At 39.2% G+C, this 13,379-nt stretch overlaps 2 protein-coding genes across 10 annotated transcripts in view; one reads left to right on the top strand and one right to left on the bottom strand.

Moving 5' to 3' along the window:
- USP20 (ubiquitin specific peptidase 20) overlaps positions 1–13,379 on the bottom strand; it is a 110,711-nt gene that overhangs the window by 30,228 nt on the left and 67,104 nt on the right. The gene's annotated exons all lie outside the window — the stretch shown is intronic.
- The window catches only part of FNBP1 (formin binding protein 1), a 95,826-nt gene that overhangs the window by 64,427 nt on the left and 18,020 nt on the right, over positions 1–13,379 (top strand). For 4 of the 9 annotated variants that reach the window (XM_073313786.1, XM_073313785.1, XM_073313784.1 and 1 more), the window contains exons 9-10: positions 2,832–3,029; positions 4,419–4,601. In XM_073313786.1, coding sequence (XP_073169887.1) covers positions 2,832–3,029; positions 4,419–4,601 — 381 coding nt within the window. Of the gene's footprint in view, positions 1–2,831; positions 3,030–4,418; positions 4,602–10,123; positions 10,208–13,379 lie in introns of all 9 variants that reach the window. The other 5 variants (XM_073313790.1, XM_073313789.1, XM_073313788.1 and 2 more) reach the window with 3 other exon arrangements.

Here is a 13,379-nt window from a genome sequence, read left to right as displayed (position 1 = left end):
TGGATATATTTAATATTCATTACACCTTAGCTGGAAAGAAAACTGAAAGACACTCTTGTCCACCTCCAAAGCTGCCAGTTTTTCAGGCTTAATTTATTTAGTTATTCCACTTGTTCAAAAGTAGTATACTTGCTAAGAATCAAATTCTGCCTTCTCCTCAGCTTGCAGAACTCCAGCTAAAATCAATGGGGAGGTACATGGATTTATCTGGGAATAAAATTTGTCTCTGTATTTTAAATATACTTATTAGGAGCATGCTGCTTTTTTCCATTCCTTTTCATAGTAACTCTAGTAAGGCAGATGTCATTATTGCAAGGCTAAAGCACAATGACTGTTAAGTGAACCTGTGTGGAATTTGCCTCTGCAGGCTCTGGCAATAGATGGGATTAATTTGTTATGGACTTCTGAGTTCCTGTTATGACATTCTTGCTGTCTGATACGCAGCATGAGCTAGTTATTTTTAGCTCCATTGTAATGGTAGGATGTTTTGACAACATGGAAGGAACATTATATAATTAAAAGAGAAGAAATGAAAGGTTCAGAAGGATGGAATAAAGCACAAGTATATAATGTAATCTGATTTTTTTTTATCTCTTGCTACCCCCCCCCCCGGCTCTTGCTTTCATGCTTATAATTAAACATCCTTAGAATTAGGCGAGTTTTAATGTCAAGCTAAGGTGAAACTATTGAATAATAAGTGAAAGTGCTTCAGTACTGCCTTTAAGGTTTATGGGGGTGATTTACACAGCACCTAATAGATTTATGAGCACAGATCTCATTAGCTTTCAATGGGACCCTTCCTCCTAAACCCCCCTTAGGTGATGTTGAAAATCTTGTATCTTGTCTTTGCTTAATTCAGGTCAGATATGTGCATATCATCCTGGGCTTCTTCCATATGTTCAAATGAATACAAACAAAAGCCACAAAAGGTGGTCAAAGCACCACCCTTCTCTTGGAAGTGCAGTGACATGGCAGTATTCTTAATATCCTTTGGCTAATGAGCCCTCTAGGGACTAAGGCACAATTTCTCTGATGACCTGAGAGAGAGAAAATATCCATATGGTATGAAATGAAGAGCTTCCTCCCTAGAAAAGCCAAGAGATTATATGTATATTAAGGAAGGATGATAGGAGAAAATTATGAATGGTCTCGGCCAAAGTTTGTTTGCATTGCACAAGCGATTAATATTTTGTACATGCTAGATTTTGTTTAAGTGACGTAGGGGCAGATTTACAGAACATCTCAGCTTCCATTTAGGCACCGGAATAAGTGGCCAGCGGATGTCCCGCACAGGATGCTGAGCACTCTGGCCAGATTTGGATGTGCTGAGAGAATTTTGAAAATCTGGCCCCATGTGCTTTATGAAAAGTAGGGTCCTTTAAAAATCACAGCCTGTTTGTTTGAAAAGCCGCTAGATTAAAATGCGTTTCTGTAATTGGTGTGAGTCGCACATTAGCAATTAGAAGGTTTGCATCCAAAAATTTGCTGCATTTGTAGATCTACTGCACAAGAATGTTATGTATCATTACCGTTTTGGTTAGTTATTATCTGATAATAGATAGGTAAAATAATTGCATGCAATATGTGGCCAGTTTGTGAATGAGGTAATTGTCTACAGCAGGGGTTCTCAAACTTCATTGCACCGTGACCCCCTTCTGAAAACAAAAATTACTAAACGACCCCAGGAGGGGGAATGAAAGCCTAAGCCCGCCCAAGTCCCACCACCTCAGGTAGGGTATGGGGGGCAAAGCCTGAGCCCCTCTGGGCCAGGCTGGGGGTGGGCAAAGCCAAAGCCCCAGGGCTTCAGCCCAAGGCAGGGGGCCTGTAACCTGAGCCCTGACACCCACAGCTGAAGCCCTTGGGTGTCAGCTTCAGCCCCGGGCGGTGGGACTTGGGCTTCAGCCCCATACCCTAGCAAGTCTAAGCCAGTCCTGGCAACCCCATTAAAATGGGGTCGCAACCCACTTTGGGGTCCCGACCCACAGTCTGAGAACCTCTGGTCTACAGAAATTCAATATGGACAGAAGGGTACAAGGCTTTTCACAGCAGCAGAAGACCAATTAGCATTTAAGTTGGTTCTCCTTAAGACAGCAGCATTTATCAGAGCTTTTGATATCTGGCTTGCAATTGGAAGCATAGCAATTCTATAATGGAAGGTTTTTATTGCACAAGATTTTTTGTGGATGCCCATTAGTGAATCTGAGTGTATGCAAAAGGTGTTCTGAGTCACCTTATGCAAGCTGTCCATTCAAGCACTGGCGTTTTAATTTTTTCAAGGGAAATAAACAGGAATACTAATGAGCATTTACATAGCACTTTTTATCTATGGACCTCAAAACACTTTATAAAGGTGATTAAGCATCATTTTACAACTGGGAAACTGAGGCACCGAAAAGTGAAGTGACTTGCTCAAGGTCATATATCAGCTCAGTGAGAGATCTGAGAAAAGAACTCAGATCTCTTGACTCCCATTTCAATGTCTTCTTCAGTGAGCCATGTTTCCTGTTTGATTTCTGACTGCATTTGGTGTTAGTGCTACATACGTCTTGTTTCTTTAGATGGTACTTAGTCCTTTGACCATTTAAAAATATTGGTGGTTAAAGAAGCAGTTGGTCTCAATGAGACCTTTGCATGCTGAACTCAGATGTTTTACGTAGGAATGATGGACTGGGTGCTAACAAACCCAGTAGCAATTAGGGTGGTTTTGTTAAGCTTCACTGTGACTAGGAGACTTTTTCCTCCACTACTCTTACACTGTTGTTCCGTTTACAGACCCTCTTTTTATTGGTTTGCAGCATATTTACAGATAGATTGTATTTGTGGCATTTCAGGATTCACAACTGGTAATAGAAGCCTTTAAATCAGGGTTTGAACCACCAGGAGATATTGACTTTGAAGACTTCACTCAGCCAATGAAACGCACTGTCTCGGAATCCAGCCTTTCAAATTCCAGATGGGATGGAAAATCTGAGCCCAAGCCTGGCAGCAAATCCAAAGGCAAATTGTGGCCATTCATCAAGAAAAATAAGGTACTGACTTTCAGACTTCATCTCAGTGTCCGTATGTTTGTAGCCTTTAATGGCTTTCTTGTTTAGTAATCCTGGCAATTAATTTAAGACTAAAAAAAACCTGAACTGTAGTTTCAGAAAACTAATAGCTGATGTCCTATTATGGTGTTTTGTTACAGTCTTATTTTGTTTTTTACTTTTAAGATATTTTTATTTCTATATAATTTCTTAAATTGTGTTGCTCTTTGTTTATTACCCTTTTAGTTGTCTTTGCCATGGTCCATTTGCTTCTAATTCAGATCAGGGATTGTGTATGCTGTGCATGCTAACGAACTAACAGCGTCACTCCAGTGTTACTATTCTGACACTTTTCAAACTCTCCTCAGCTTTTTATTGGCGTTATCGTTTCGATCTGTACCACGGGTACAGCAGTTGGGGAAGCTGGGAGTGGGGAATGGCTGTAACTTGCTCTTTCACAGCACATCTAACTGAGCCTCTACAGTGCTGCTGATCTTTTTTTTTTTTTTTTTAAACTCACATGATCCTTTATATCCATTAAACTCTTCTCTCCATTGTCATATTTTACACCATGATGCATGGCAACATTTATCTGGGATTATCGGTGTGTATCAGGATGACTAGACAAATTCTGCTCTCAGTTACACCAGCACAAAACCAGAGAACTCCTTTGATGTAGCCTCATTCTCTGTTGCGCTTCTCCTTCCCTAGCCATTGACAGCGATTGCAAAGTGAGTACAGAGCACTAACAAATCAGAATGGTACAGTCGCTGATGTAAATGATGTCCTGAAATGCAGGGCAAGAGAGACTCAAGCCCTCTGGTGCTTACACTCATGTAACCAACGGCAGAATCTGGCCTAACACCTCTCTCTTGTAAATTTGTAGTGTAATTTTAAAAAGATAAGTGTGGTGTGCATAGAGCAAGGTGACTTGAAAGCAGGAAGAATGAGGCTTGTTGTCTTCCAGCTAATAGAAACGCTACTGGGCACTAAGGTACCTTCCTAATTTGATTCATGTAAATTCAGGTGTTTGAAAGATCTATTAATGTGCATCATTCTGACCGGCCCACAGAACTAGCAAAGAGTAACCTATGGGAATAGAGTTTGCATGTAAGAGTCTGCATGAGCTTTCTGTCAAATTATTCCATCTTATTTTTTTGTTGCATTACTTGCTACAATTCCTATTTTTATCACATTCTTCTTTTAACACAAATCTTGAACACTCTTTTCCCTCCCTCTTTTTTTTTGAACCATGGCTTTAAATATTTAATTATTTGTTTTTAATTGCTTTTCCTGGATTTTGAATATGGTTTTTGATGCTTATTTTCGTTTTGTGTTTTATCTTTTTATTTTGGTTTTTTATTCTATCACTTCTCCATCTCTTATACGTAGCTTATGTCCCTTTTAACATCCCCCCATCAGCCCCCTCCTCCTCCCCCTGCCTCTGCCTCACCCTCTGCTGTTCCCAACGGCCCCCAGTCTCCCAAGCAGCAAAAGGAACCCCTCTCCCATCGCTTCAACGAGTTCATGACCTCCAAACCCAAAATCCACTGCTTCAGGAGCCTAAAGCGCGGGGTAAGTTCTCCTCTGGATACCGCTTGCTGTCTGTCTTTCTTGCGCTTTTATTGCACGTTCTGTTATGTAAAATCTTGTTTTGTGAATGAAGCCATTGTGTTTTACCATAACATACAGACAGACCCAAGGAATCCAATCCTGTAAAGTCATTTGTAGTCAAAACCCCCACAATGAAACCACAAAAACAGATTCCTGTTTGAAATGAATGGTTCCTTTTGGACAGAGGATCACTTTCCTTTTCCAAAAGGTAGAAGGAGAGATGTAATATTAAATAACTCTTCACACAGAGACAAAATAAGTACCTCATTGAGTAGCACTAGGGCATAGAGAAGTTAAGTGAGAGTTTGTCCAAGATCTCACAGCCTGTGGAAGAGCTGGGAAAGAACACAGTTCTCCTGACTCCCACTCTGTTGGACCATGCTGACACCCCCAGATACAGAAGCATGAAGAATTGTATCACAGCATTTCTAGGTATGTCTTCTAGACGTTTCCCATTGAGCCTGCAGAATCTGTTGGATTCTGGGCTGACTTTCGCTCCCCATGACTGAGAAACGATGTGCACAATTTAGAACTCCATGCAGTATGTAAGAACTTTATACTTCTACACTCAGGGGGCTACAGGACACAAATAAGATCTCTTTTAAATAGCTCTGACAGAATGTGTCAGATGTTGCATTTTCTGTAATCTTTATTCACATGATTTCAGTGAACTGCTTGCAGGAGCCTGAGTCTGTATTTGTAAATTAATGTTTGGGATATTTATACTGAGCTAAAAATGATTCTCATTATAAGTCTTTGTATACACAGCTTCTGTAAATTTTTAAAACTTCACATTTAAGGCAGAATGTTTCTTCCTTTGAAAATTAAGACATGTCTGTTATTGTACCATGTTGTGCCATCAGTTTTTAAGCATGCTAAGAAGTGGATGGCACAGTATAGCCCTTGGTTATTCGGTAATTTCGTAAGGATTATGTTCCTTTCTAAGCCTAATGGAACAGTATGGAAAGCAGCTATAACTGTTAGTTTTCAGTTTTTTTAAAGCGAGCTGTCACAATAAGGAGAAAACTGGATATAAAGGGCCAAATTCTGCTCTCCACAGGGAATCCCATTGATAGTTTGATCCAGAAGATGTAGTTCAGTAAAACTGGGAATGATCTGTATAGAGAACTTTGTAATTATATGATGTTGAAGTGTTTGGAGAACTTCAGTGCAATCCGCATCCTAATCACTGGATCTGGTTACAAAGAGTAAATCATTTTAAAAAAAATTCTCTTAAGTAGCATATAAAAAAACAACATTACGCTCTGTCTGGGAACTGCCATCTTGACAAGTTTACAGTTCAAAGTAGTACTAAAAAATTAGTTTCCTCATCAAAAAGCCACTGGAAAATTGAAAGTTTCAAAGTTTGTCATAAAATAAGTGCAAAATTACAGAACTTCCCTCACAAGAATATTTCCTAATGACTTCTGAGGGGGAAGCCCATTCTTTCAGTTCTACATTGGAGACTCTCCTTGTAGGTGTGTCTCTGAGACAGCTGGATTCTGATAGGCTTGCTCATGTTGAGTAGCACCTTCCTCCGGGATTAGCTCAAGTGATTTAAATGGGACTACTCATAGAGTGAGCAAGGGTATAACTGTCTGGCCTTGTGGAAGGCATCAGTGTTGGTTCAATGAACAGTGTTCCCAAAACAGTGTTGGGTATTTCTAGCTTGTAAAAATGTCTTTTTTATTTTGCACCACACAAAAGCCCTGAGGTGCTTCAGAAATGTATATTTCCAATGTACATATTCTTATTTAGTAAATATTTGGCTATCTAAGCAATTATGACTAATCACTTTAAACATTTTTGTTCATGAAATCTCATTGTACACTAATCATATGACAGTACTAAGAGAGCCTCTATTCAAGCTTTAATGCCCCCTCGGCCAAATTCACACGCGTATGGTGTATACTGTATAGTTTTTAACTGAGTAGAGTGAAAACTGAAATTATAAAGGTAAAAAGCTCACCTAGCTTTCTTTAGAATCACTCTAATTACCCACTGACACATTCATTTTTTTAAAAAACGAAAATATCTTGTTAAAGCCCCGTTAAACCTTTGGATGTGCTTTTCTGTATTTCACTTCCTTTTGTCGTTAGCTACCAAGATGTTTGTGTGTAAACAGATACTTTTCCCTGTCTGATTCACCAATACCACAAGCCAACGTTTAGAACATTACACCTTGTTCCGTGGGGCAAATTGAGGCCACTTCCTCCATATACAAGTACAGAGCAACAGAGGCAACTAAGTTGTGGAAGCCTGCTCTGGTTGTCTACAAAACTCATAAACTTCACGTTCCATTGATCTTTGGTGGCCAGAGTTACTAGGTGAAATTCTATGGCTCACTGTTATGCAGGAGGTCAAGGCTAGACAATCATAATGGTCCCTTCTGGCCTGAAAAACCTATCGTATCTATATAAAAGGAATATGGCTGGCATGTGTTAGTGCAGATATGGTCTAACCCAACCCCTCATGTTTAGTGCAGGTTGATTGTAGCCCCGGCAAAAACATCTGCATGGGGCCAGAGCTATGTCAGAGTAAGCATCTGGATTAACGCTGGTTTTACAGTATTGATATTATAAGGTATGCCTGTCCTGGCCTCCCCCTACTCCTGCCAAATCAAACAGGACTTGAATTTGGCACATGAGGATGACCTCTGATATTACACATATTGGACAGCGGTGTTACTGAAGGAATTTGGCAGGAGGAGATTGGGAGAAGCTGCCTATATTGAAGAAAGCTTTTACTGCTGCACCGATGAGAAAAGAAAATACAGGTGGAAAAGAAATACAGGAACCCTATAGGACAGTGCAATTTAGGGGATGTTTGGCAAAGCAAAAGTGTTTAACTGACCAAAATGTTTCATTAGAGCTTGCTGCTGTTTATATACTCCCTCTGTTTGCTCAGACAGTATGCCCATCCTAGCAAAATATCTTGCAATAGAAATAGCCTCCATAGATGCCTAAATATTACTGTAGATTCTTTAGTTAATCTAATCAATAAGGGACAGACTCTAAGAACATAAGAACGGCCCTGCTGGGTCAGACCAAAAGTCCATCTAGCCCAGTATCCTGTCTTCCAACAGTGGCCAATGCCAGGTGCCCCGGAGGGAATGAACAGAACAGGTAATCATCAAGCGATCCATTCCCGGTCGCCCATTCCCAGCTTCTGGCAAGCAGAGGCTAGGGACACCATCCCAGCTAACAGCCATTGATGGACCTATCCTCAATGAGCTTATTTAGTTCTTTTTTGAACCCTGTTATAGTTTTGGCCTTCACAACATCCTCTGGCAAGGAGTTCCACAGGTTGACTATGTATTGTGTGAAGAAATACTTCCTTTTGTTTGTTTTAAACTTGCTGCCTATTAATTTCATTTGGTGACCCCTAGTTCTTGTGTTATGAGAAGGAGTAAATAACGCTTCCTTATTTACTTTCTCCATACCAGTCATGATTTTATAGACCTGTATCATATCCCCCCTTAGTAGTCTCTTTTCCAAGCTGAAAAGTCCCAGTCTTATTAATCTCTCCTCATATGGCAGCCGTTCCATAACGCTAATAATTTTTGTTGCTCTTTTCTGAATCTTTTCCAATTCCAATATATTTTTTTTGAGATGGGGCGACCACATCTGCACACAGTATTCAAGTACTCTGCCAGCTTTACTCATATTGACTCATATTGGTCCCTTAGGGCCCAATCCAACTCCCATTAAAATCAGTGGAAAGATCACCACTGACTTCACTGGGAGTTGGATCTGACCCATACTATATAAATACTCCCCTTAATTTCAGTGGGAGTAATTGCTTAGTAAGAGACTATTCAATTTGAGCAAGTTTGGTAGAATCTGGATCTAAACAACTTAGGTCAACAAATGCAAAATTGCACATGGTGTGAAATTCCTATAGTAATTGGCACTTTGCTATGCAAAAATAAATGAAAACCACACCATTACTACATAAATTCCAGGCATTCAGAATGGATTTGGCTGTTTAGTAAATTCTAGTGACTTCCACGTGTAATTTTTATTTAGCACAGGGTGTTGTTACGCAGCTCGGGGATGTGAAGAAATAATTCCTGAACTTAAAAAAGAAATAGCACAAAACTGTTAACAAATATTCAAAGAAACTATGTGAGATACCAATCCTACATTCAACCTGTTTTGAGTTAGGTCTCCAAACTGATGAGTTCTTGAATCCTTCTCCTTGGGAAGAGGCAGAAGTCCATCCAATAATCAAGAGCAGACATTAGCTTAGTTCAAAGGGTTTCAGTCAGCATCAATATGAAGGGTCACTGGCAACTTGAAATCCTAGTCAGTCTTTAAAAATTTAGTTAAAAGTTGTTGCAGGTGCCTGCATCCTGCAAATTTCTGTGGTTTTTGAATAATATTTTCCATAACATTTTTCTCTCTTCCTTTTTTCTCTGAAAGACCCACACAAATAGAAGAAATTGACAGATAGTACAGGAGAAACAGTGAAACTGATCTATACTAGGTGCTGTAATCAAACTAGAAATGGAGAAAGATTGTGTTTCTCTATTTTCTTTTAATTATAGTCATTTTAGATGTTATATGTAAAAATAATATTGTTTTTTTTTAAATCAGGCAGAACTATGGTCTTTAAGTTGACTGTGTCCCTTCAGGGAAGTTAGAGGGGCAAAAAAAGCATATGCAGAAAATAAGGAACCACTTATATAAGTCATAGTTTCATTTATGCTTGCTCTACATTTTCAAATTCCATTTTTAAGGGCATAAAAAATCCAGTTCTTTGTTACTTGATATTAATTTTATGTTGTTTTATTTTACAATTGCTGAGTGGCAGTAACACAAGTTTTTTCATTTAAAAAGCAATTCTTTTAAACAAACAGAAAAATCCAGATTTTACATATATTACTGGGCTCAACCACATTCTGTTCTCCAGGCCATCCCAGTACAAACAAGAGGGGGATTTTGTGGTTTCTTTTCTAGTGGAAGTTGTTGACTTTATTACAACTTTTCTTTCCATTGCACCAGTTAATACGTTTCCTTGATCATTTTGTCTCGCCTCTGTGATATCCTGTTCATTAATGTGACACCTTAACTATCAGTCCGCCTGTACTAAATGTTTCTTCGTTTTGGGTGATATGTAGAGTCAGCATACAAGAAAAGTAACTGCATCTCTTGCCCTTGGGAATGTTCATTATTTTAGTACATACCCTCTGCCAAGACCAGTTTTTTTAAAAGCCTTAATTTAGTCTGGCCTGAACAAAGAAATAGTTTCTAATTTGGCATGTTTAATCTAGTTTTTAAAAATATGATGCTTAGTTAATTTACCAAAAGAGAAAAAATCCCTCAGAAGTTATTTGGCATCTTGCAGGTTCCCACCATCACACTTAAATGCTAATTAAGCCCAGGGCTGTCTTTTTTGCTGTAGAAACAGTAAATGTTGAGGTGTCCTTGTTAGTCTCCTCTTTAACAAGTGTGTGTTTTCTCTTGCTGACTCACCGGCAGACTCACTCTTTGTATTTTCACAAAGAACTCATGAAGAGGACTTTAGGGAAACCCACGTGTGCCGTTGAGGCTAGGGACTATGTTGTAAGTTTGTGTATGGTGTGATCAACCCATACAGTTGCTGCACAGTCACTAACCCCACTTACAACACTGCAAAAGGGTGCTTCAGTGGAAATGAGGTTCGCAGAAGGCATAAGGAAACTACAAATTCATTGTGAGGAGAGCCATGACTTACTGATAGAAACAACTGATCCTGTGAAAGAGGTTGCAGCTGTCAGTACTGGAAAAGCTGGAATTGGCACAACTAACATGGTTAAACATGGGAAATTCAGACCACAATGGAACCTGCTTAAAGTGAGTTTAGCTGTCACAAACCTCTACAGGAAAGCATAATCCCAGACTATTTCAACTCATTGCAGTGTGCTAATTGCAAGACTGGTTAGACTTGTAGGCTGCCCTCTGCTATACAGTGAGATTTTTCTGTGTAAAGGTATTCTAAGAGGGTTCCACTCTATTTGTTAAGAATATTTTTGTGGCTCTTTGTAAATATAAGCCTGTCCGTGCAGAATGGCAGTGCATTCATGCTGTGGTATATACTGAACCTTTTCAACAGAGCTTTAACTTGCACTGCTACCACCACTACGGCTTCCCTGAACCTCGCGTAACATTTGTGGTTCATGGGATCGAGAGCTGTGACTTCTAAACAAGCTTCACGAAGCCAGACTGTAGAGGAGATAAAACATTTTAGCCTTTGATAAACCCGATGTCCGGTGATTTATTTCAATCCCCTGTCTTTTGTAAGTGAGGTTAGTGTCCGTGATTGTCCAATAACACATGGACTTGTTGGCTTTCGTGCTCTCTCATGTGTTATTGAAGCTTGTGGCTCTTAGGCTCTTCATTGTTCCCTGCAATACTAAGTTAGACCTGTCTTAAAGGAACAGTTGCATGGGATTTGCTCATTACATTTTCTAGAAATGTCACTCTCTAATCATTTGAAGAAAAGTCCCTATTCTCACATGAAGTGAGCAAATCTCTTAACTGTGAAAACCCAACAGAATTGGCCAAACAAAAAAGCAGTCATTTAGTAACTACATTTAATACACATTTGTTTTCAGTCTTCTCAGATGTACAGCAATTGAGTTGCTGCCACATAATGTCGATGTTCTTCAAAACCAGAAAACTTGGAATCTGCTTTTAAATTCAGCATTTCATTGTTTTCATTTGATTTACAACCTATTAGAATCTCTACTGCTTTGTTATTCATGCTGTGCATAACAATGCCTGTTGTACATTTTTGGGGGTGTTATCAAATTTCTGGTTTTCATAATACTTAACAAACAACAACATATGAATTAGACATGCAATGTCTATTATTCCTTAACATTTGCTGAATTTACAGTAAAAGAATAGTTTTAATGCTAATGACTCTTTGGCCATAGTTTAGTCTTTAGAATGATTAGTGTTTACAATGTAGCGCATGTAGCAAACATTTGTGCATTATAGAGTGCTTTGTAGGTAAATATTTTTTCTGCTTCATAACTGTTGCGTGTATTTGTGTAGAAGGATCTCAACTTGTGCTGATCATGTCTATGCTAAAGTTCACAGGAATGCTAAAGCAATTATGAAAATAAGGGCTGCCTAGATTTGAATTTCTTCAGCAAGATATTTAGTCAGTTCCTCCTTTCATTTGTATAATTATTCCTCTTCTTTCAAAAATAAATTTACTTTTGTTTGGTTATTTCAAAGGCCTCTTCATTTCTTGAGTTAGACTTCTCTAGGCTCTGGGGTCAGGGCCATGTTTTTATTTACTGGCTAACTTAACTGCAGGGGAACCTATTTGACCTGTTTCATTATCACAAAAATGCAATTCAGGATGGATCAATTCAGGGGCAATATATCATTATTTGTTTTAAGACCACATTTTTGTTTGAATGCTTGGCTTATTTTTATTTTAATATAAAATTAGACTCTGCCAAGTGACTGTAAATAACCTTTAGAGTTTCCTAAAGGTTAAAATGCAATGACAAAAGAAAGATGTGCTTAACTTGTGCTTCCACTGCCCTGCCATTATTTTAGGTCCAGTCTTAGAGAACTGTGCTTGCCTAAAACTGGCATATCTGTTAGCTTATTAAAGATCAGAACACAATAACCGATGGACTTCCCAGTTTTCAATTGCATGCAACTTTTGAATGCAGAAGTGCACTCAGGTCTTAAATGATGGCTTAGCTCATGGTGCGAGCGGAGTGCCTGCCCTCCACGTTCCATCTGAGTTTCTTTGCTTCAGCACAGAGTATATTTCAATGCATTTATACCTTCTAGGGGTTTGCTACATAGTTTGTGAATCCCAGCCATTACACTTGAGAGGCTTGCAACACAGTCAGAATGCAAGTTATCGGAGAATGAGGTGGGATGAGCTCTTGGAAGAATCCAACTTTGTTTCCCCTCCCTTCCAAGCAATAACCTTTAAAACCCAGTTTCTTGTATTAAACTGCAGTTAAATCATGCCCCTAAGTCCAGTATGGAATGGTGCTGAAATACTACTTGGTATTCGGTGCAGCTCCTGGAAGGCACCCTGTGTTGCAGCTGTGACAGTGGCTTTGCAACACGGGTAAGAAGGCACTGTAATGAGGTACTGCAACACCATTTAAGATAGCTGTATTTGTAAGTTTTGTAGGACAGGGACAAAACACGCATATGGCCTTTAATGCACAACACTCAGGCTCTTAGTATCCAGGCTAATTGAATGATAACGTATTGGCTGTACATAAAGAAATATAGCAGCCTTTGAGGAAAGAGATTGTATATAAGGGACTTGTATATTGGTCAATAGCGTGGGCATGGAGATAAAAGTGAAAATCCTAAATGGAAATAATTGGGTAAAAAGAAGGATAGAGATTTTTTTTTCTTTGCTGTGATCTTTTCAGACCTTATAATCTAAACAAGCTTGATTAGTAGTTGGATGGGAGACCTACAAGGTGCTGCAAGATGTGGTGTTGGTTATTACACAGAGGACACTTCCCTCTTAATTAATGCTCCAGCATGGTAGTAAGGGAATACTGTCTTTTGGGTGGAGACATGCAATCTAGGCCCTGACCACTTGGAATCATTAGAGATCCCATGGCATGTTTTACAGGAGAGGTCCAAGGGTTAGTCCCGATGTCCTGGCAGAATTTCAATTCCTTATTATTTCCCACTCCTGCCCTAAAGAATTGTATAGCATGGCTGGCACCGGTGACGTGTGTTTCAGCACCTCTTC

Source organism: Lepidochelys kempii, chromosome 16 (assembly GCF_965140265.1).
Source record: "Lepidochelys kempii isolate rLepKem1 chromosome 16, rLepKem1.hap2, whole genome shotgun sequence".
NCBI classification, from domain to species: Eukaryota; Metazoa; Chordata; order Testudines; family Cheloniidae; genus Lepidochelys; species Lepidochelys kempii.
The sequence above is the reverse complement of the archived record's forward strand: the minus strand, read 5'-3'. Positions and strand labels throughout refer to the sequence as shown.